The sequence below is a fragment of the Zootoca vivipara genome, chromosome 1, assembly GCF_963506605.1.
Source record: "Zootoca vivipara chromosome 1, rZooViv1.1, whole genome shotgun sequence".
Classification (NCBI taxonomy): Eukaryota; Metazoa; Chordata; class Lepidosauria; order Squamata; family Lacertidae; genus Zootoca; species Zootoca vivipara.
Window position 1 is genome coordinate 5,669,112 of NC_083276.1, and position 24,743 is coordinate 5,693,854.

Consider the following 24,743-nt stretch of genomic DNA (forward strand, 5'->3'; position numbering starts at 1 on the left):
CCAATTGCTTTGCAGGCTTCTCCTCCATAAGGTGTCTCGCCGGGGTTTTGCTGTTGGATGGTTTTAAAAGGCGATTAGACATATTCATGTTGGCTATCTGTGGCTACTAGCCATGGCGGCAATGTTCCACCTCCATTGTTGTCATTGGTTGCTGGTACCTGTCTGTCTCAAGCGACAATGGAGTGTGCCTCCAAGGGTAAAGGCAAACCACTGCATGAGCAGCAAGGAAGTGACCTCCTTGGGGCACAAGCCTGGGCAGTGTGTCTGGAGGTCCTGGGCTGCCCAGATGACAAAACGACATTGATGAGGTCCAAAGGAAAGCAGAGCAATAGGTTTGGCCCCAACTTGGCTGCAGGAGTTATTCAACATCTTTATCAATGACTTGGATGATGGGCTTGAGGGCATCCTGAGCAAGTTTGCAGATGACACCAAATTGGGAGGGGTGGCTAATACCCCAGAGGACAGGATCACACTTCAAAATGACCTTAACAGATTAGACAAGTGGGCCAAAGCAAACAAGATGAATTTTAACAAGGAGAAATGTAAGGTACTACACTTGGGCAAAAAAATGAAAGGCACAAATACAGGATGGGGGACAATTGGCTTGAGAGCAGTACATGTGAAAAGGATCTAGGAGTCCTGGTAGACCACAAACTTGACATGAGTCCACAGTGTGATGCAGCAGCTAAAAAAGCCAATGCAATTCTGGGCTGCATCAATAGGAGTATAGCGTCTAGATCAAGGGAAGTAATAGTACCACTGTATTCCGCTCTGGTCAGACCTCACCTAGAATACTGTGTCCAGTTCTGGGCACCACAGTTCAAGAAGGATACTGACAAACTGGGACGCGTCCAGAGGAGGGCAACCAAAATGGTCAAAGGCCTGGAAACGATGCCTTATGAAGAACGGCTTAGGGAGCTGGGTATGTTTAGCCTGGAGAAGAGAAGGTTAAGGGGTGAGATGATAGCCATGTTCAAATATATTAAAAGATGTCATATAGAGGAGGGAGAAAGGTCGTTTTCTGCTGCTCCAGAGAAGCGGACACGGAGCAATGGATTCAAACTACAAGAAAGAAGATTCCACCTAAACATTAGGAAGAACTTCCTGACAGTAAGAGCTGTTCAGCAGTGGAACTTGCTGCCAAGGAGTGTGGTGGAGTCTCCTTCTTTGGAGGTCTTTAAGCAGAGGCTTGACAGGCATATGTCAAGAATGCTTTGATGGTGTTTCCTGCTTGGCAGGGGGTTGGACTGGATGGCCCTTGTGGTCTCTTCCAACTCTATGATTCTATGAGTTGCTGGAAGGAGGCATACAAGGCACCATCAAACTGTCTTAGGGACTCCACTCTGGATTTGTGGAGGGTTTACTCCTTAGATTTTTCTTCTCCCAAAGATATCCCGCAAGGTAGCAGAGGTTTAGGATCAGAGCCTTCCTTCTCCTAGATGGGCTCCCTTCCTAGGTGGACAAGTCCCACCTTCCCCCTCTACAGTATGTGAAGAAACCGCCTTCTTGATCTCCTCTGCTCAATCCACCAGAACGCTCCAGGCTGGCTTATTCTTTCATAACAGGAAGTTCCCAGACCAGGTCAATGTTTAACTGGACTTACCAAGTATGGAGATGGGAAGGGTCTGTGAGGGAGTTGCCATGGGAATAGGTGCATTTTTGGCTCTCGTCTGCGTCAGGCAGAGCCCTGAGGGGGAAATTCCACTGGGAGACCATTGGTAGGTTGCGTTAGAAATCCAGTTTCATCCCAAAAGGTGGTCGGTCGAACGAGTGGCTCTGAAAACCTGTCAGTTTTTCCTTCTTGGGCTTCACCCTTCCTGGTGGACATTGAACTCTGCATTTCGAACCCGTCTTCAGCTTCAAACCTGGAAATGTCACCCCACTGCATAGAGGAATTCTCAGGCTCCGGGTTTCGTCCTTTTGGATCTTGCCCCCATTTTGACAACTCTGCGCTTTTGGACCTGGGGAATGGAAAGTAGGGCAGTTTTTGGAGTTGGGGCCCTTGGCTGTTCTTTCTTTCCAGAGCGACTCACCGCTGTCCGGAAAGATGGGCTCGAATTCCTCAAAGGCCCATCGGAAGGTGACTAAAGTAGCTCCCATGCCGATGAACGAGGAGAGGCCGCAGCTCCCGAGCAGAGTGGCCGTCTACACGTTCCAGAGCCCTCAGAGGGAGACAAGTCGGAACACATTTGCCTCCTGGAATCCAGCATTGGACAAACACCTTCCGCCCCTGAGAGAAATGGGACAAGGGGCATATCCCACAGGTAAAACTACAAGAAAGAATATTCCACCTAAACATTAGGAAGAACTTCCTGACAGTAAGAGCTGTTTGACAGTGGAACTTGCTGCCAAGGAGTGTGGTGGAGTCTCCTTTGGAGGTCCTTAAGCGGAGGCTTGACAGCCATCTGTCAGGAATGCTTTGATGGTGTTTTTTGCTTGGCAGGGGGTTGGACTGGATGGCCCTTGTGGTCTCTTCCAACTCTATGATTCTATGATTCTTCATTCCTTTTTAGGGTGTAATGAAAAGTACAGAAGATTCATTTTTATTGTGCCTTCCTGATGATGACGAGTGATATCATACCTGATGATGACGAGTGATATCATAGAATAGGGGCATCCCATCCCATAATGATAATTTTACTATTTATATAGTAAATAGTACTATACGTCTGACTGGGTTGCCCCAGCCACTCTGGGCAGCTTCCAACGTATATAAAAACATAATAAAACATTAAACATTTTATTTAAAAAAAAACCCTTCCTTATACAGGATTGCCTTCAGATGGCTCAGGGGGGCGGGCGGATAACTCCATACCCTCCAACATTTCTCCAATGAAAATAGGAACACCCTAAGGAAAAGAGGGGCATTCCAGGATCAAATCAGAAATCAGGGTGGCGTCTCTAAATCAGGGACATCCCTGGAAAACAGGGACACTTGGAGCGCCTGTGATATTTTTTCTAGAAAAAGAGGCACCAGAATTCACCATGAACTTCCTTGTTCTCTTAGCATGGCAATGGCGCCCACCTGAGAGGTGGCAGAACTTAGTTCTGGCTGAAAACGAGTCCTGATGATGATGGTTGTTTTCTATGACCTGGACTCAAGGCAGGTTATACAAATTAAAACAACACGGATAAAACACAAAAAGCCAAAAAAACATATAAAGGGTAATCATTAAATGGTTTAAAATTGAAATTAGAATGATTTTCTAAAAACCAGAGCTGTTAAAATACAGGTGATCCAGGCAGTACATCCCCTTCATGAGAGATATTTTATCACCTAGTCAACAGGTATGGGGCAGGGTTGTCTGAATACCGCAGGTGTGAACATGAGAACATCAGAATAGAGATCTGAGGCTGGATCAGGCCAATGGCCTGCCCCATATCTAGTCCAGCATCCTGTTCTCACAGCCACCAGCCAGATGCTTAAATGGGAAACCTGCAAGCAGGATTCGAGCAGAAGAGCCCTCTCCCCTCCTGGGGTTTCCAGCAACTGATATTCAGAAACATTGCCATCGATAGATAGCCCTCTCCATGAATTTGCCTAATCCTCTTTTAAAGCCATCCAAGTTTGTGGTTATCACTGCCTCGTGTGGCAGTGAGTTCCACAGTTTCACTACATGAAGAGGTACTTTCTTTTCTCTGCCCTGAATCTTCCAACGTTTAACTATTGACACCACACAGATACCGGTCCTGTACTCTTCTTGGTGCCTGCTAAGAACTTGTTGTTGTTGTTGTTGTTGTTGTTGTTGTTGTTAGACTAGACTAGCCAGATGAATTTTTTAGTTTATTACTGGGTTGTTGGGTTTTTGGGATTCTTTTTACTAATAATCATTCCCCGAAAACCTGTTGGAATGGAACAGTCTCCACCTGCCAGCAGTAGGACAGCATGGAGCGAGTCAGTCCAAATTCTAGGGGCAGCCACCGAGAAGGCCCTCTCCTGGATCCCCACCAAATATCCCTGTGAGGGTGATGAGACCAAGAGAGCGGCCTTCCCCAAAGATCTCAGAGCTGGGGGGCTCATGACTTGCACTCATGATGCACTATCAGGGCAGTTATACACAACCCCCCCTTTCAATAGTGTTTGTACCTGCAAAGGTTTGGGGGCAGAGCAATCTGAGATTCCCCGATGGGCCGTCGAATGAGGATGGTGGGTTTGACAGGCTTCTGGTATGATCTTATGAAGGGCCGTCTTAAGCATATCTGGCGCCATGGTGCAAAGATCCCTCCTTTCCCAGAGTTGTTGACCTTTTATAGGACTGGAGGAGGTGGGCAGCGGCTAGAGGTGGCTCTTCCGGCGGGGAAGCTGGCTGCTTTGTGCCACGGTGGCCACGGCAGGCAGCACAGGCAGCACACCGAGCGAGTGGGCCTGTGCTGCTCCCGCTGAGCGGCGGCTCAGGTTTTTCCCTTTTAGCCTTCTGGCGCCCTGCAGAATTCAGCGCCTGCAGGCTAAAATGGAAAAAAAACCAAGCCGACGCTCGGCGGGAGCGGGGCACGCACCCTCGCTCACTCAGCGTGCTCGTTCGGTGTTCCCCGGACTCTCGCCTGGTGCCCTCCAGAACCTGGCGCCCCGGCGCCCCGCGCCACTAGCCTCTATGGGTAAGACGGGCCTGATCTTATGCGTTTCCATGCAAAGGTTTGTTTCCAGGAATTCATTTCGCCAAAAACAAGGACGCGAGCCTTTCTTTGAGAAATAACAATAAATCTTGCGTGGAGCACCATGGCTGTCTCTCTCCCCAACCTCACCGGATGATCTCATGGTAGAGGCTGCCTTGCGCACGTGAAAGCAAATGTTAACACACACACACACCCCTCGGAAGAAGATGTGGCGGTGAATACAGATGAGTCCTGGGCATTTGGCAAACGACCCAGAGCGCTTTATGACAGCAATTGCGCTTGCATAAAAACACCTGGCAAAAAGATATAAGGAAGCAGATTCTGTCGGGTATTATGAAAATGTTTTTTCCCCTCCTCTCTTTTTGCACAGCCGTTTTAATGCACTCATTACGCCGGAGTAGCAAATATGTGAAGCTGCTGGGGGGGGGCCCTCTCCTGTGCTTTTCCTCCATCCCCTCAGTTAAAAAGAAAGAGGAAAGTGAAATGGATCTGTCTGAGTGTGTGAGAGAGAGAGCCCTGTTCCGCACACAAGGGGATCTACATCTTCTACAGCTAATTGACTGTTTGGGGTTGCCAGTTTCCCCAGAAAGCACTCTCCCTCTCCAAGTTCTAATTTCTGGGTATTAGGAATAATTTGCAAATTAGACGCCGTCCTTATTAAGTCGTGCGAAGATACTGCAGGTGGCATAAAACGAAGCAAAACAAAAAAACCAACATCAGCCCAAGACAATTTAACAAGCAAAGACAAAATGCCAAAAAGGGTCAGTACAATTGTGGTGGTGGATCATAGAACAGTAGAGATGGAAGGGGCCCAAGGGTCATCTAGTCCAACCCCCCCGCAATGCAGGAGTCACGGCCTTAAAAAATGGTTGTAAAAATTATATGTTGATGCAAACACAGGGTACCCTTAGCTTCCACAGTGAAATGTAGGAGGGCATTGAGTAGGTTGCGTTCCTCAGCCCTCACTTCAGGAAAAGAAATGTTTAAAATATTATTGTTGTTCTTTATTTATTCAAAAGCCTTTCGCAAAAACTCCCGTGACAAAAAATGCTCCTCTTTCCTCCCTCTTTCTAAGTGCCGAGGCCTGTTCCGCTAGACCTGAAGATGGAAGCAGGAGGACAAAGCATCATCAAGCAGCATCCTCCCCGAAGGCCTCAGGTAAGAGGGGGAAGAGTAAGCCAGTGACGTCAGGGGCAGGTGCCAGGAGCAGGTCAGCAATAACTCACCTGGCGTCTATGACATTAACTCTTTATTCAAAGAAACAAACAGCTCAGGAGGCCAGGCCTACTAAGCATAGCAAGTCATCCCGGTAGATCTTGTCCCTATGAGGCAGTTGTGGGGCCTTCCCACAGTATACCTGCAGGAGTGTTTCCACCCCCATCGTTCTGCCCGGATACTGAGGTCCAACTCCAAGGGCCTTCTGGCAGTTCCCTCACTGCGAGAAGCAAAGATACAGGGAACCAGGCAGAGGGCCTTCTTGGTGGTGGCTCCGGCCCTGTGGAATGCCCCCTGGTCAAATGTCAAGGAAATAAACAACTACCTGACTTTTGAAGACATCTGAAGGCAGCCCTGTATAAGGAAGTTTTTAATGACTCATGTTTTAATGTATTTTTAATCTTTGTTGGAAGCTGCCCAGAGTGGCTGGGGAAACCCAGCCAGATGGGTGGGGTATAAGTAAATAATAATAATAATAATAATAATAATAATAATAATAATAATAGTCTCTCCCCCCGGTGCTTCTTCTTCTTCTTGCTGTTCCTCTTCCAATATTTCCCAGCTTCTGCCCTCTGCAACCTCTGAACTATGCCCTTCTGCAAACCACTGTTCTAAATCTATAATGTCCTCCTGTTCTCGGGGAGGTTCAGGAGAAGGGCGTGGTAGTCCCCACCATTCCTCCTCAGTCCAGCCCCTGAGTCTGGACTGCTCTCTGTCACAGACTCTTCCTGCTCACTAAGTCCTGTTACCCCTTCAACTGCTGACACCTCCTCCCCCCAGTCTGCTCCTTCTTCTCCCTCTGATCACTCATCCCATCACCAGTCCCCAGGCTCTGGGCCTTCTTCCCTTGGGGGTTCCCCAGCAGGTTTCCCCACCCGCCACTCCTCAGCATTCAGCCAGTCCATGACTAGTGAGGAGGGGTGGAATTGCCTGAACGTGGCCCAAGGCTCTCGGCTCAGGATGTAAGAAGGCATCATTCTCCTTTCTACCCTGTTTCAGTCAAGCGCACTGCCGTTTCCATTCTGCTGCAGTTCACCTTCCGCCAAACCCCACTAAATTCATCTCACTTCCTGCTGTGGCAAATTCACATAACTTGTGTAATATAAGTCATTAATTAGAAACTGCTGGTGGGCTTCTCCTCGATCAATTTGCCAAATCCTCTTTCAAAGCCTAGAAGGAAATGAGACCCTTATGCTTTCAAGTTCCCTGTTACGCAATCTGGTTTAGCACTCGCACCGAAGTTAATTTGGCAGCATGGTTAGCACAGCAGCTAACGGGAAGCTTTTGCAATGACAGATCCCCTGAAGGCAATAATTGCACCATTGGTCCCTTAAGACGGCCGTTGCGCAGTTGAGATTGAAATTCACAGGCCCGCGTCCTGGCACATGTCCCTCGAAGCCATATCGAATGATGCGGGAGCCGGTGGGAATCTTCTCCCCGGAGAGATCTCCGTTACCGTTCTTTGACTTGACAAGATCCCTTTGAAGGGCTGCCTCTCCTTCCGCTCCTTTGCCTTTTTCTTCCAGGCAATGTGGCGCTCGTCCCCTTTCATGTGCGATCCCACCAGATGCTTTTAGCTGGCTTGTTGATTCCTTTTGCTCGGCCTACTTCCTCGGGCTTTGAAAGTTTCGGCGGTGAGAAGGCTGAAAGAAGATTGCAAGAGGTGTTCCCAAGGGGACTTCCTGCTCTGAATCCCATGCAGATTCCCCAGAGCTGTGCATGACGATATCTGATGCAGTCTGGAGCAGAATCGGAAGCCCTTATATTATTATTATTATTATTATTATTATTATTATTATTATTATTATTTGTACCCCGCCCATCTGAGTGGGTTGCCCCAACCACTTTGGTCAGCTTCCAACAAATATAAAAACATAATACAGTGGTACCTCGGTTTAAGTACATAATTGGTTCCAGAAGTCTGTACTTAAGCTGAAGCGAATTTTCCCATTGAAAGTAATGAAAAGTGGATTAATCCGTTCCAGACGGTCCACGGAGTACTTAAACTGAAGCGTACTTAACCCGAAGTATGAGAGTCCCATGGACTGCAAGAAGATCAAAACTCTCCATTCTGAAGGAAATCAGCCCTGAGTGCTCACTGGAAGGACAGATCCTGAAGCTGAGGCTCCAATACTTTGGCCACCTCATGAGAAGAGAAGACTCCCTGGAAAAGACCTTGATGTTGGGAAAGATGGAGGACACAAGGAGAAGGGGACGACAGAGGGCGAGATGGTTGGACAGTGTTCTCGAAGCTACGAACATGAGTCTGACCAAACTGCGGGAGGCAGTGGAAGACAGGAGTGCCTGGCGTGCTCTGGTCCATGGGGTCACGAAGAGTCGGACACGACTAAACAACAACATGAGTGTAATTGGTTCTGGAATTGTGTACTTAACCTGAAGCGTACTTAACCTGAAGCGAACTTTCCCATTGAAAGTAATGGAAAGTGGATTAATCCGTTCCAGGTGGGTTTGCGGCGTACTTAAACTGAAAGTACTCAAACCGAGGCGTACTTAAACCGAGGTATGACTGCAAATCATCAGACATTAAAAACTTCCCTCTACAGGGCTGCCTTTAGACGCCTTCTAAAAGTTGTATAGTTATTTAGTTGTCTTTCTGCTTTTATTTATTTATTTTTCATTCTTTTATTTATATTTCATGCATTTATTTACATGTTATACATTCTTTTTATGTATATTATTATTATTATTATTATTATTATTATTATTAACAAAGTAATAATCATAAATAAATAAATAAATAAGAATAAAAATGTGCCCCCAATTGGCTAATTGGTTTCTATCGCTAGGGTCTCAAACTTTCATCCATGATGATCGTCATCATCCTTGCCATTGCAACCTCTCGACAGGCCATTCCACACATTGCACAGCCACAACGCCAGATTTGTCATCGTTTGCATGCTTGGGAAAGAATTCTAGCCGAACCCATCTCTCCGCTGACGGCGCTTGTCCAGTACACGCGTTTCCAAAAAACCTGTTTGTCTAGCCCAGGGGTCAGCAAACTTTTTCAGCAGGGGGCCGTTCCACTGTCCCCCAGACTTTGTGGGGGGCCGGATTATATTTTGGAAAAAAATAATGAATGAATTCCTATGCCCCACAAATAACCCAGAGATGCATTTTAAATAAAAGGACACATTCTACTCATATAAAAACACACTGATTCCTGGACCATCCGCGGGCCGGATTTAGAAGTCTATTGGGCTGGATCCGGCCCCTGGGCCTTAGTTTGCCTACCCATGGTCTAAGCCCTTTTATGTTTTTTGCATATGCCTAAAAAGAAGGGTTGCAGCTGAGTGGCAGAGCACCTGCAGGAGGTGCCGGGTTCAATTCCTGCCATCTCCAGGTAGGGCTGGGAGAGATCCTTGCCTGGAACCCTGGAGTGCCACTGCCAGTCAGTGCAGTGCAGCTTCCTATGTTCTTAAAGGTAAAGGTAAAGGGACCCCTGACCATTAGGTCCAATCGTGACCGACTCTGGGGTTGCGCGCTCATCTCGCATTATTGGCCGAGGGAGCCGGCGTATAGCTTCCAGGTCATGTGGCCAGCATGACAAAGCCGCTTCTGGCAAACCAGAGCAGCACATGGAAACGCCGTTTACCTTCCCGCTGTAGCAGTTCCTATTTATCTACTTGCATTTTGACGTGCTTTCGAACTGCTAGGTTGGCAGGAGCTGGGACCGAGCAACGGGAGCTCACCCCGTCACAGGGATTCAAACCGCCGACCTTCTGATCAGCAAGCCCTAGGCTCAGTGGTTTAACCCACAGCACCACCTGGGTCCCTATGTTCTTATGTGTATTGAAAAGTTATGGTTTGTGAAGAACTGAGCAGCTGGCATTTTCCTCCCAGGGTTGCTGGGCAAACGTTTGAAGAAGAGTTAGCTTTGCAGTGTTAGTTGCTGCCACCTAGTGTCCACACTTGGAAGGCAGTTTCTGCACGTGCTGCAGAAGAACAGATCGGACTTGTCCATCTTAGGAGAAGGGAAAACTCTGGCCCTAAACCTCTGCGCACATTATCTGGTGTTACACCTGGTGTTTTTTAGTTAATACTCCGTCTTTGAAAGCTACAAGCTTACTGAAGAAGCCAACTGTGGCGAAACAAGGTATATAACCTACTAACCTTGTGGATATTCCTATGCCACGTTCACCTGTGGATATTCCTATGCCACATTGTTGCCAACTACCTAGACGCTGGTGAACCCCTCATTCTGTGGAACTCAAGTATTTACATCTATTTTGATTTATCTCCATATGCATACCTATATGAACTATGATATATGAACTCCGACTTATGACTGTGGACATTGCATTCATGTTGGACTATGCTTTTGAATTATGGTGCTGGAGGAGACTCTTGAGAGTCCCGTGGACTGCAAGGAGATCAAACCTCTCCATTCTGAAGGAAATCAGCCCCGAGTGCTCACTGGAAGGACAGATCGTGAAGCTGAGGCTCCAATACTTTGGCCACCTCAGGAGAAGAGAAGACTCCCTGGAAAAGACCCTGATGTTGGGAAAGATGGAGGGCACTAGGAGAAGGGGATGACAGAGGACGAGATGGCTGGACAGTGTTCTCGAAGCCACGAACATGAGTCTGACCAAACTGCGGGAGGCAGTGGAAGACAGGAGTGCCTGGCGTGCTCTGGTCCATGGGGTCACGAAGAGTCGGACACGACTAAACGACTAAACAACAACAAAGTCCTTTTTTGATACTTTGCAACATGTGGTTGTGCTTTTTATGTTATTTTACATTGTCTTTATAAATTCTTGAATGACTTGTTACAGCAGCCAGTTACGCCTGTTTATATAATTGAGAAGTAAACCCTACAAAAATCCAGGGTGGAGTCTCTAAGATGGTTCGATGGCGCCTTGTATGCCTTCTTCCGGCAACTCCTGCAGTCCAGCTGGTGCCAAACGTCTTGCTCTGCTTTCCTTTGGACCACATCAGCCAGGCTGAGAAGGGGGTCTTGTTGTCTGGGCGGCCCAGAACCTCCAAACACACCACCCAGGCTTGAGTGGCCATGTTTAAACGGGTACACTTTGAAGAACGCTAAGGGAATGCAGCCGATCAAAATCTCTGCAAGGTTTTTTGCAAGGTATACTTGGGGGTGGTTATACTATGAAACCAATGATGCTTCAGCTTCAGGGCCCCCAATCCCAGAGGGTTCCCAGAAGCAACTATACTCCACATTAGTTTTTTTAAAAATATATATATACAGTACAGTAATACCTCGGGTTACGAACACGATCCGTTCCGGGTCGCAGTTCGTAACCCGAAAAGTTCGTAACCCGAAAGCGACCCGAACCGCCATTTTGCGCATGCGCAAAGCGCTATTTCCACGATGCGCAAAGCGTGCACCCCGCTTCTGCGCGGGACGTGCATGCGGTAAAAAATACTTCCGGGTTTACGGAGTTCGTAACCCGAATTGTTCGCAACCCGAGGTGGCCGTAACCCGAGGTACGACTGTATATATAATGCATGTATATAATATTTCCCTAATTTTCACCCTCCTCCCAATAACTTGAAAACTCTAGGGCAGGCATCCCCAAACTGCGGCCCTCCAGATGTTTTGGCCTACAACTCCCATGATCCCTAGCTAACAGGATCAGTGGTCAGGGAAGATGGGAATTGTAGTCCAAAACATCTGGAGGTTGAGGGTGCCTGGTTAAGTTTATGTAAAATATGCAGGGATTTATGCTATGCAAAATGAACCAGGGAAAGAGAAGAAGGGAAGTCATTGATATCTTAAGGGATGTAAAAATGAATATTCTGCATTGTAAAACAGAAAATTAATTTAAAATTATACATAAATAATAATAATAATACTGCATTGGGTAGGTGGAGGAAAGGTGGAATACAGTGGTACCTTGGTTCTCAAACATAGTCCATTCAGGAAGTTCGTTCCAAAACCAAAGTGTTCCAAAATCAAGGTGTGCTTTCCCACAGAAATTACGGTGCAAAATGGATTAATCTGTTCCAGACTTTTAAAAACCACCCTTGAAACAGCAATTTAACATGAATTTTATTATCTAACGAGACCAGTGATCCACAAAATGAAAGCTAATAATAATAATAATAATAATAATAATAATAATAATAATAATATATTATTATTTATACCCCGCCCATCTGGGCGGCTTCCAACACGCATTAAAATACATTAAAATATCACTGATTTAAAACTTCCCTAAACAGACTTCAAAAGAAAAGGCAAACCTGGTGTTAATTTTTTAAAATTGAAGGGATGGCTAACAAGAACCCCATGTAATGCATAGTCCAGGCATCCCCAAACTTCGGCCCTCCAGATGTTTTGGACTACAATTCCCATATTCCCTGACCACTGGTCCTGTTAACTAGGGATCATGGGAGTTGTAGGCCAAAACATCTGGAGGGCCGCAGTTTGGGGATGCCTGAACCAAACCATTCAGTATATTCCAAGTTGTGCTTTCTTGATTGAAGAAAAGTGGAAAATGAAGGTGTGTTTAAATATTATAAAATGGAAATTTAATAAAAAATATTATATATAAAAAAGTTCTAGTTGTCTCATTTATTTATTTCATTTATATACTGATTGGTTGTAAAGAAAACAAAACAAAAACCCAGCTCAAAGCGAAATGGTTTTGAACAGTCCCACTCTCTCTTCTTGGCTTTGCAGAAGTTGGAGCCTTTCATTCTTGCAAAGGACATCCCTGCAGACAGGTTCTTAAGCCTGCCGTGTGGTGGAGCAGCATACAAAGCAAAGGTTGGTAGAAATTCGTGAAGGAAGGAAGGAGGGAAATGTTTATGCCGTGAGTACAGGGTAAGTCCAACTGCATGCTGCAGTCAGCAGTTTTTACGGAGGTGCGGTTAACATTCTGGCCATGGAAGAATCGTATCAAACGCATGCACTGGTCTGCTTGGGCAACAATTCCCATCCCTGACCATTGGGCATGCTGGCCAGGGTTGCTGGGAGGCTAGATCTTTCCCAGATAGATCAGGTTATCCCAAACTTGGGTCTCCAGCTGTTTTTGGACTACAACTCCCATCATCCCTAGCTAGCAGGACCAGTGGTCAGGGGTGATGGGGATTGTAGTCTCAAAACAGCTGGAGACCCAAGTTTGGGAAACCCTGAGATAGAGAATGGTCTGCCCATCCAATAGGTAAAGGTAAAGGAACCCCTGACCATTAGGTCCAGTTGTGACCGACTCTGGGGTTGCGCACTCATCTCGCATTATTGGCCGAGAGAGCCGGCGTACAGCTTCCAGGTCATGTGGCCAGCATGACAAAGCTGCTTCTGGCAAACCAGAGCAGCACATGGAAACACCGTTTACCTTCCCGCTGTAAGGTAAAGGTAAAGGGGCCCCTGACCATCAGGTCCAGTCGTGTCCGACTCTGGGGTTGCGGCGCTCATCTCGCTCTATAGGCCGAGGGAGCCGGCGTTTGTCCGCAGATAGCTTCCGGGTCATGTGGCCAGCATGACTAAGCCACTTCTGGCGAACCAGAGCAGCGCACGGAAACGCCGTTTACCTTCCCGCCGGAGCGGTACCTATTTATCTACTTGCACTTTGATGTGCTTTCGAACTGCTAGGTGGGCAGGAGCTGGGACCGAGCAACGGGAGCTCACCCTGTTGCAGGGATTTGAACCCCTACCTTCTGATCAGCAAGCCCTAGGCTCAGTGGTTTAGCCCACAGCGCCACCTGGGTACCTGCCCATCCAATAGGGCTGTTTAATTTCCGTGCCCTCTTCTTGGGGAGGGGGTTAAACTATCCTAATGTAGGCTATTGCTTCAATCTTTTTCAGTTTAATAATCCTCAGCACGTACTTCCTCCAGAGACGTAATATGTAGAACTTTAGCATGGGAATCTGCTTCCTATGTCCCAAGCTAAAGTTGCAAATAGTTGGACCAGGTTTTGCTTCAGCAAACCAATTCCTATGCCCATAGCTTGCCCATTCCTACGAAGAACTATGTTTATACTCACACTAGGGATGAATGGAGAATTGTTGCATTTTAAAGCAAATGGGCCTCGTTTGCACCTCCTGACCCTAAGTCACAGATTGGAACATAACGAGCCTTTGGATTTTACATTTCTCTGAATTTTGCAATACATTTCTCACCCCAAAATGCATTTTAAAAAGTGTGCATTTTAGGATAAAGTACATTTAGGAATGAATGCATTTGGAGATTAGATGCATGTAAATTTAAGTACATGCATATTAGTATGTAAGTATGAATTTAAATAAGAATTTTCTTGTGGGTTGTTGTTTTTTAAAGAAAGATAAAAACCCACAGAAACTGGATGGATCAGATTTATGAATGTACGCATGCAAACCTGCAACAGACCAGAAACAAAGTGATGCATCATCCTCATATCACCACCTAAGAATCTTTTATTTTAGAGAGCGTAAGAATAGAACACCAGCCGAGCGTGTTTTTGTGTCAGCTACAAATACCCTTGTTCACCTTGCTCAACGAGTGATGGATAGGATCGTGATGAAATCATGAGTTTGTTTTTGAGAAATATGGGTGTCCCCTCCCCTCCTTTTCCCTTGGAAGGAGCAAGATAAAGGAGGGAAAGCTGTTCTGCACCCCGCTGGAAGCCGGCAGTATCTATTGAAGATGAAGATGCTGGAACAAAGGAAAGAGGTAATGGCAATGTGACACCCTTGGCGGATTTAAAAGGGAAACGTGGGTAATTAAGTAAAATGATGGAACTTCTGTTTTGTGCATTAGAGAACACCACTGCAGGAGGGACTATGATAAGTATCATTCCGAATGGATTCACTGCCATAACCATAGGCTTACAACATCCAGTTGCTTATCAATTCCATTAATTGTAGAGCGTCAATCCAATTAAACAGATTTTAATCGATTCGTTTTATTTGACTGATTTAAGATTTTTTTTGTCCTCTGACGTCAGGGGACGTCAGAGGACAAGATGGTTGGACAGTGTTCTCGAAGCTACGAACATGAGTTTGACCAAACTGCGGGAGGCAGTGCAAGACAGGAGTGCCTGGCGTGCTATGGTCCATGGGGTCACGAAGAGTCGGACACGACTAAACGACTAAACAACAGCAAGATTTTTTTTAATAGCGTGACTGTATACAGCTCCAAATCAGAAGTGGGTTTGATGGAATTTACTCCCAGGTAACCTCCACAGGATTGCATCCTTAGGGACAGATCTAGCTACATAGTTGTGCTAGTGGCAGGTGCTTGTGTGAGTGTAATAGAGCTTTCTTCTCTCTGCTCCCCACACTGCACCCCCCCCCATTGGCTTCAGGAAGTTGAGATAACTCCCAGAATAGCACACAGGGGGAAGGAGAGGTGTGATGGTTTCATCAGGCAAGCAGAAATCTTTGTGCCAATGCAGCACTACTTTGAATTCCACCCAAAGTCATATAATCTACCAATTAAAAGCACACGTGGGTTAAAACAGGCATTGCAATCTGTTTCAAACTGTTTTTAACTGTGACTTGTGTTCATTGCGACTTGCCTCGAGACCTTAGGGTGAAGGTAATAAAATCAAAATAATAATTCTTCTTATTATTACGGTATTTCTGAAGCAGGAAGCCTATTTTCTTTTCAAAAATGCAATAATGCTTGCAGTTCAAACATTGCTTCACCGTTTAGAGCAAGCTATCTGCTGCATTCTTCTGAGTGTCTCTTTGATGCAAACCAAGGTCAAATTTATTCCTACTGAATTGGCGTGGCATCCCTCAAAGGATCCTGGGAACTGTAGTTTGCCGAGGATTCCGATCGCAACCCTCTGGCAGCTGCACTACAGCTCCCGGGTTCCCGTGGGGAAAGCGAAAGACCGCTAGACCTGTTTAAGGCCCTTCTGTGCAAATAAACTAGTTATTTATAAACCCAGGCAGAACTGAAGAGATGCTTGCAGCAGGAGGCAAGACTTAACAAGCCAAAAGCGAGGGACCTCAGCATCAGCGAAACTCCTGGGTGTGTGCCGGGAAATAATAGCTCCGAAGATGAGGAGCTTCTTGCCCTTGAGAGTGACCAGACATTTGACAGAGACCACGGTAAGTGATACTGGGGAGATGAGCAGGTTTTCCGGTTTAAGCAACCTTCTGTGGTTCGCACTGCTGCAGCTGCCATATAATTAAGACACCACTTCACAAGTGGAGAATCTCTGGGCTGTGGGCCTCCTTCCCTATCTGTCTGGCCCTGGGGAAAATTCCTCCTGACCACATCTCCTGTAACAACACTGGGCACACGTAAAATGAGCCCTCTAATTCATGATTTATTAAATTTACTATTTATTAAATTTGTATATTGTGTATATATACTGTGTATACCCCATTCCTTATTAAAGTTTTGGTCTTCTTGGTCCCTGAGCTTTCCGCTCAGTTTTGCCATTTCGGCATAGTCCAACAGCTTGGTTTGCCATTCTTCTCTGGTAGGGACTTTGTCTTCTTTCCATCTCTGGGATAGTAGCATCCGTGCGGCTGTCATTGCATACATAAAAAATATTTTCTGCTCCTTTGGGATCTTGGTACCTGTTGTTGTTTAGTCGTTTAGTTGTGTCCGACTCTTCGTGACCCCATGGACCAGAGCACGCCAGGCACTCCTGTCTTGCACTGCCTCCCGCAGTTTGGTCAAACTTATGTTGGTGGCTTCGAGAACACTGTCCAACCATCTCGTCCTCTGTCGTCCCCTTCTCCTAGTACCCTCAATCTTTCCCAACATCAGGGTCTTTTCCAAGGATTCTTCTCTTCTCATGAGGTGGCCAAAGTATTGGAGCCTCAACTTCACGATCTGTCCTTCCAGTGAGCACTCAGGGCTGATTTCCTTAAGAATGGATAGGTTTGATCTTCTTGCAGTCCATGGGACTCTCAAGAGTCTCCTCCAGCACCATAATTCAAAAGCATCAATTCTTCGGCGATCAGGCTTCTTTATGGTCCAGCTCTCACTTCCGTACATCACTACTGGGAAAACCATAGCTTTAACTATACGGACTTTTGTTGGCAAGGTGATATCTCTGCTTTTTAAGATGCTGTCTAGGCTTTTCTCCCAAGAAGCAGGCGTTTTTTAATTTTGTGACTGCTGTCACCATCTGCAATGATCAAGGAGCCCAAGAAAGTAAAATCTCTCACTGCCTCCATTTCTTCCGCTTCTATTTGCCAGGAGGTGATAGGACCACTGGCCATGATCTTGGTTTTTTTGATGTTGAGCATCAGACCATATTTTGTGCTCTCCTCTTTCACCCTCATTAAAATGTTCTTTAATTCCTCCTCGCTTTCTGCCATCAAGGTTGTGTCATCTGCATATCTGAGGTTGTTGATATTTCTTCCGGCAATCTTAATTCCGGTTTGGGATTCATCTAGTCCAGTCTTTCGTATGATGAATTCTGCATATAAGTTAAATAAGCAGGGAGACAATATACAACCTTGTCGTACTCCTTTCCCAATTTTGAACCAATCAGTTGTTCCATATCCAGTTCTAACTGTAGCTTCTTGTCCCACATAGAGATTTCTTGGTACCTACAATTCCTAATAAAAATGCTTCTGGTTTTTTAACAAAAGTTATTTTAAACATTTTCCCCCTCCAATTCGTTATATGTAATTTCCCAGAACACTTTTGTTACCTTACACGTCCACCACACATGGTAGAAGGTACCTTCTTTTTCTTTACATTTCCAGCTCCACAACACATTTCCAAAGGGTGTTCAGTGTTTATGTTAAGTAAAAGCTTTTCTAGTGTGAGAGGGGTGTCCTCTGTTGTCATTTTTAGCCATGAGCATAATAAAGCTGTACTGATCAGTTGCAAAAGGGTCATGATGCTCCGAACCTCGTGCCAATTGTCATTTTCCACAAGTGCCATTCGCTGTAGTTTAGTGTAACAATTTGTCAAAGAAGCACACTCCAGATCCTTCCAATAGCTTGTTACTATGAGCCTGGCCGCTAGTCAAAGAGAACTCCTTAAGAGATTCGAACTGTCAAGTTAGCATCACTCCCACAAAAAGACTGAGCAGTGCAAGCTCTGGACATTTAAGGACGTTTCGTCCGGTAATTGCTTTTACATCCACAAATACTTCCGGAAATGAGCCACTTTCTCACGTGTCTGCCGCATATGCTGATCAGAGAGCAAGTCCCAGAGCTGCAAGATATATCGGCATTCAGGACAAATGCCCACAGTCACCAAGGGCCATTTGGTGACTTCCCTGATTGCCATTGGGCAACAAGGTAGAAGGTGGGGAAATATTTTCCACTCTGATGTCCGGAGTCCAGTCCCCGGCTTGATTACACAGTAAGCGTAGTTAATTAAAAAGGATGATTTATTGTCAAATCAAACAAGATAGCTCCAGGCGACTTAACATGCCATCATCAAAAAAGATGACCCTTCTGAAGACTGCCTCCCACATGACCAGAAGCAACTGAACTTTCGCTTCTTACATCTTGTGTTTTGCTTCCTATCTTGCAACCCTCCCATTTGCCAATACCTCGGACTGAGTGGGTCAGCTCCCACCTCTTCCCTATTCTCTGAGAGGCTGTCTTTTAACTCTTTCCCGCCTGTTTGTGCTTCCGGCGAGCTTTGACTGCGTTCTAGCCTGTTCTCCATTACTGTCTTATCAGCTTTTATGTCAAGGTCAGGAGGAGCCAGAGTATGCAGCTGCCGGCTTTCCTCTAACATCAAAGCAGCCTCTCTGATCCTGGCTATTTTCTGCAGTTAGCTGCAAACCTTCGCTTGGCGCTGGCTCATTCCTGACACCCGAGGACCACATTTGTTTCTTTGCATCCTTCCCAGGGTCATGCATCAGGGTGGGTGGGGCCAGAGGCAAAAGTGGGCAGAGCAATGTATGCAAATTTGTTAGCTTCTGCCCACACATGCAAACCCGCCCCCTGCTCTGGCTTCCACCCAGGCAAGGAAGAGGCATTCTCAGAGTTCAAGGACGTATTCCAAGCAAGCAAACACATTTCAGGTACAAAACAGCACCAGTGGGGCCCAGGGACAGTTCCAAGGGCCTGGTAGAGAGCCCTGGAGGGCCACATTGAGCCCCCAATCCTGGGATTCCCCACTCTTCCTCTAGGCAAAACTACTGCGATCGATGGGCCACTCCAAGGTAGCCAAACCCATTACAGTGTTGTTATTAAGCTTCCGGTGGTGACCAGATACCCAATACAGTAGAGCTTCCCATTTCTTTTTATTAGACGATCGGTGGAGTGGAGAATTTCCAAAAGAGCTTGGACCTTCTGAACCCCACCAAGGGCAGAGGGGTAAAGTGGAGACGTGGTTGCTAAAGCAGCAGGCAAGAAGGGAATCTTTCTGGGATGCATCCAGCACGGACTCAGAGAACTGGGAAGGTGACGGCGACTTGGAGAAACCTCGCCGGAGACCAGCCTTAGTGAGGACTAAGACGGAGAGGATTGCTCTGTTCGACGAGTTTTTTGATAGAGAGTTCTGAGCTAGAGAGTCGCCAGAAAGGCCCCAGAGGGAACGTCAGGTTGGCGAGGACGAGAGCGAGCCTTCCAGCCAACAAGGCAGGTGTCATGGCGGCTAAGAGACCGACACCCTCCAATCTCACTTCTGCCATGGACTCACAAGCTTCTCTCTTGCTCTGCAAAATGGGGGGGTTTCAGCAGCTTACCTTACAAGGTAGGTGTGTGAAGCGTCGGGCATACTTGGAAGTGTTATACCAATGCTAAGTATTATTACAAAGTCCTCAATGGCTCGAGACCAAAGGACCTGCAAGTGTGACTATATCACCAGGGGAGGCCCTGTTCTTGATGCTTCCTGGTTGGCAATGACCCAATGACAGGGCCTTCTTTGTGGTGGTCTCTTTGTGGAATGCCTTCCCTGGTCAGCTGAGTCTCTCTCTCCCTCCCCCCCCCCACTTTCAGGAGAAATTTAAAGGCATTCCTGTTTACCCAGGCATTTGGGGGCCAAGAGACCTTGAAATTAGGAGCTGCAAGGGAAATCTGATTGCTTTTCAATGTTGTTGTATGTTCTCAATGGTTTAAAATGGTTTCTAAATGTTTTACACATATGTTTTGTTTTAAACTGAATTGTTTTAACATTTGCTATGTTTGCCACCTTGGGCTCCTTTGGGCAGAAGGGTGAGATACAAATTTAATAATAAAATAAAATTATAAAACCCTGGTTCAGCCATTGGCATGCCTTGGTCAATAACTAAACTAAGTTGCATGGGAACCACAAGTTTTGCTGCAGTGCTCTGCTGAGATAAGCACATTTAACAGCCTTTATTCCAGCTCAGCCGAGTATAGTCTGTTGTTGCAGCGACTCTCCACGATTTCTGGTGGAGACTTTCCCCATCCCAGCTACCTGAGATAATTACCTTTTGAGTGGAGTTACCTTTTTAGCAGAGCTGCTTAAAGCTACAGCAAGCTGCCTCCCTAGCTGGTTTGGGGGCAACTCCTGGTTCTGGTGTAGTTCAAATAAATGAGCCCGTCTCCCTCATTCTCTTCAGTTCAGGTAGATGGCTAGCGCAGCTCGGAAGGGTCCTCGTGCAAACAGACATGTGTGCAACGGTAGAGGCTTGGATGGAAAGCTTAAATCCTGCCGCCACTACACTGGAGAGGGATTGAAGAAAAGGAAATATGAATTGCCCCCCACCCTGTAGCTTGTCCAATCGTGGCTAGGAGCCAAGTAGAGTCATAGATCTAAAAAGAAAAAGAAAAAAAGGTGTAGACTCGCACACACTGGCCAGCTTCCATTTTGACTTGAAATGTTCATGTTGGGCTTCTCTGAAGTATGTAAAGGCAAGAAGCGGGCAGGGGGAGTGTCGGCTCACAATGGCACCCACCTGAGAGGTGCAAGAACTGCGCTCTGGCCCATTCCAGGCTGGAAAAAAGCACTGTAAAGAACTATCGTACTTTGAAAAGCTGCCATCATTGGACCAAGCACTTTGGTTGAATGAAACGAAATACAGTGGTACCTCGGTTTATGAACACAATTGGTTCCAGAAGTCTGTTCATAAACTGAAGCGTTCATAAACTGAAGCGAACTTTCCCATTGAAAGTAATGGAAAGTGGATTAATCTGTTCCAGACAGGTCCGCGGAGTACTCAACCTGAAGCGTACTTAACCCGAAGCATGGGTGTAATTGGTTCCGGAAGTCTGTTCATAAACTGAAGCGTTCATAAACTGAAGCGAACTTTCCGATTGAAAGTAGTGGAAAATGAATTAATCCATTCCAGATGGGTCCGCGGTGTTCGTAAACCGAAAATTCATAAACCGAGGTGTTCATAAACCAAGGTTCCACTGTACTTTTATGTGCCTTTTGAATAAATGTGCAATTAATTGTTACTGTTTTGAATTTTATGGTGCTATTATCTTCCTTAGTGGGTTGTGCAAACTGCTGTTCTGGACCATGCTTTTTATAGGGCAGAGTAGGGGGCACTGGGGGTGAGTTTATGGAACCGCAAAGGTTTGGGAACCACTGGTGTAATTCAGCTTTGTGCTGTGACGTACATCCTGTCCGTGCAAGAGTCCCAGCTCGCCACATGGTATTATTCCCCATTCAAGCCCCCCATGTGCTGTTCCGGGGGTTCTCCTGAGCACTCGAGCCAATTTTCAGTGCAGGGGTGGGGTGGGGGAGAAAAGCCAGGGGAAGCCCCACTGTGCATATAACTGGAATATTTGCAGATACCTCGAGTCACCTTGATGTTTTCCTGCACTGTTCCCTTCCCTCCCGCAGGTTAGGGTTCTGGCACTCCTAGGTGAGGCTAGAGTGGGATGCCTCTCTATGTTTTGACCTGGCTCAAATAAAGGAAACTAATGGGCTTTTTGAACAAAGGAATAAGCAACTGTCCAAAAGTGAAAAACTGAATTTATTTCTGTTTTAAGAGCTGGGAAGGGAAATGGCATCTGTTTTGAAAAGGAGAGAAAGAGGTTCGGCTTCATTTCAGTGAATCAATAAGTAAGTACCTGACATCTAACCTTGAAGGAACGTTTCCTTTCCTCGCAAGCAGTTTAAGTAACCCAACGCCAGGTGAAGAAAGACAAGAACCGGCTCTCTTTTTAGATAAGAAACGTCAGGCTAAATGCTTTAGATGACCGAGATAACTCACCACGTTGAAACTGCGAGCTACCCTCGTGCTGCCTTCCTCTCAATTTGTTAAGACAAACTGCCATGATTTGGTTGATGGCCTGGGTGGTGTGTCTAATCTGATCCTTGCAGTTTATCTTCCGTCAGCAATCCTTCTTCTTCCTGAAGTTGGCATTGGCAGAAGTCTCAGAGGAATGTGAGAAGAGCCTGCTGGATCGGGTCCATGGCCCTTCTCAGTCCAGCAACCTATCCTCAACCATGGTCAATGAGATGTCCCCATGGGGAAGCCCACAAGCAGCAGGGCCCGAGCACAAGAACCCTCTCCTCTCCTTGCTTTCTAGCAACTGGTATTCAGAAACAACACTGCCTCGGGCTGTGGAGGCAGACCGTAGTAATTGTGGCTAGCAGCCATTGACAGCCTTCCCCTCCACGAATTTGTCCAATCCTTGTTCAAAGCCATCCAAGTTGGTTCCCATCACTGCCTGCAGAGGGACCGAGTTCCATTGTTTATCTTTCTTTTCTTTGTCCTGTATCTTCCAACCTTCAGTTTCATTGGATGCCCAATTCAACATAGCACTATGACAATTCAGCGCTGTGCTATCCGGCCTGTGCTAACATTCCAGCTGGCCACATGGAGGAGGGAGAAAGATTGTTTTCTGCTGCTCCAGAGAAGCGGAAACGGAGCAATGGATTCAAACTTCAAGAAAGAAGATTCCACCTAAACGTTAGGAAGAACTTCCTGACAGTAAGAGCTGTTCGGCAGTGGAATTTGCTGCCAAGGAATGTGGTGGAGTCTCCTTCTTTGGAGGTTTTTAAGCAGAGGCTTGACAGGCATATGTCAAGAATGCTTTGATGGTGTTTCCTGCTTGGCAGGGGGTTGGACTGGATGGCCCTTGTGGTCTCTCCCAACTCTATGATTCTATGTGGCAATCCCCGCTCTATTCCCCCCCCATGTGCTGTTCCAGGGGTTCTCCTGACCCCCTTTAGCCAATTTTTTTTGGGGGGGGGGGCGGGATATCATGCGGGTTTTTCTATCCACTTCCTCCATGCCACGTATAACTTGATGGACTTTGATCATGTCACCACTGGCTCAGCTTTCTCTAAAAGATGTTGATTCCCCAGAGGTTCTAAAGACCAAGTGGGATGCATGGAAACCAGATGTGCTTCTCAGGAGTTTCTTACACAAGTCAGTAGGGATGCAGGAAGACACAGAGTTTTCTGTTCTGCTCTCCACTTATCACAAGCAGCGCTGCTTCCATTCCTCCACAGTCCGACTTCAGCCAACAACTGTATTATTCATTTCACTGGCTGCTGTAGCCAAATTATGTAACTGACATAATTACGTTGTCATTACATTATTAGCTAGCTAATGCATTAGCTAGCTAGCAGGACCAGTGGTCAGGAATTGTAGTCCAAAAACTGATGGAGACCCAATTTTGGGAATCCCTGGTCTACACCAACACCCTGTTTCCAACGTTGACCAACCAGATGACTTTGAGAACCTAACAAGCAGGGAAGGTAGGGATCTTTAATAAAGAACAGTGCAATCTGGAAAAATAAACCATCTTTCTTTATTCTAGAGGTCACGGACTCAGCATTTTGGGGAACTTGGAAGCAATTCAGCCTGCTTTAATGGCAAAAGGCAATGTGCACTGAAAATTCAACATATTCAACATACTAAAGCTAGCCTTGGCCAACCTGGTGCCCTCCATATGACTGGGGACTATAGGCCTCCATCAGCCTGTTGCTTCTTGGGGCTGTAGTCCAAGATATTCGGATATTCAGAGGGTATGCTAAGCAGCTGCAGAAAGGGGCACCTTACCATTTCACTTTTGGGGTTACTGGGATACAGAACAGTAGGCATAACCAGATGACAGAGGTAACCACTACATATTATGGCAGGTAAGTCGTTACAGCCAGTGGCTAAAGGTAAAGGGACCCCTGACCATTAGGTCCAGTCATGATCGACTCTGGGGTTGCGCCGCTCATCTCGCGTTATTGGCCAAGGGAGCTGGCATACAGCTTCCAGGTCATGTGGCCAGCATGACAAAGCCGCTTCTGCCGAACCAGAGCAGCACATGGAAACGCCGTTTACCTTCCCGCTTGGAGCGGTCCCTATTTATCTACTTGTACTTTGATGTGCTTTCGAACTGCTAGGTTGGCAGGAGCTGGGACCGAGCAACGGGAGCTCACCCCGTCGCAGGGATTCAATTAAATACAGAAATACAGCATTGTCATCCAGCAACGGGAAAAAACCCAAGGCAAAATCATAGCTGTAATTTTTGTTTTGATATCTGCTTGAAGTTATCAACTAATTAACACTATCTGAATCAAGTTTCCCCCCCTCACAGTGATTTGATGTAACGCAGTTGTCAGGACTGCAAAGAATGTTTTTGTACTTGAAGACAAATCTCTTTTGGAGAAAACATTAGAAACTGATTGGTTAGTTGAAACTGTTCTTTTATATATATAAAAACCAAAAAACCCCCACAACACCCTCATCTTGATGCTGCAACAGCCCTTCAGAACACGCCTTTTGCCTTCTGAAACTGGGAATAGACAAGTACCTTAAACATGGTCCCAGTTCTGTTTTGCCACAGTTACTAATACTTCAAGCAGCATCCTTCTGAGACAGGAAAGATGTACAGTACACAGCATGCATGCTCAAGATTGTATATGAAGTGGACTCAATAGTGGCATTCTGGAGGACTTCAGCCAGCTGGGAAGAAAAAATACAATCTACAGATTAAATATTCCTAAAATGCACCTGGGACAGATCATTCAGGATTATGGCACTTTGGATTTTAGACGAGAGGTTTAACATGGGGGAGCAGTTAAATATGCAAGCACAAAAACGAGAAAATTTCTGTATGTAGAGAGCTAGCACCTTGAGAAGTAATTGAAGTT

The 24,743-nt window shown here is 46.3% G+C and overlaps 1 protein-coding gene across 1 annotated transcript; it reads left to right on the top strand.

Annotated features, from left to right (window-relative positions):
• The first annotated feature begins 1,674 nt into the window (after positions 1-1,674).
• CCDC198 (coiled-coil domain containing 198) lies at positions 1,675-21,416 on the top strand. The gene is made up of 6 exons (XM_060270984.1): positions 1,675-2,264; positions 5,690-5,772; positions 12,494-12,580; positions 14,373-14,462; positions 15,688-15,850; positions 18,980-21,416. Exons 1-6 carry the CDS (start codon positions 2,048-2,050, stop codon positions 19,231-19,233), a joined length of 894 nt encoding a protein of 297 aa, XP_060126967.1. The 5' UTR covers positions 1,675-2,047; the 3' UTR covers positions 19,234-21,416.
• Positions 21,417-24,743: the final 3,327 nt, after the last annotated feature.

Bases quoted from the DNA above. Each gene is read 5' to 3' on its own strand.
- CCDC198 (XM_060270984.1), top strand. From the start codon at position 2,048: ATGGGCTCGAATTCCTCAAAGGCCCATCGGAAGGTGACTAAAGTAGCT. The intron at 5,773-12,493 runs GTAAGAGGGGGA...TTGGCTTTGCAG, and splicing joins ATCCTCCCCGAAGGCCTCAG to AAGTTGGAGCCTTTCATTCT. The intron at 14,463-15,687 runs GTAATGGCAATG...TTATAAACCCAG, and splicing joins TGCTGGAACAAAGGAAAGAG to GCAGAACTGAAGAGATGCTT.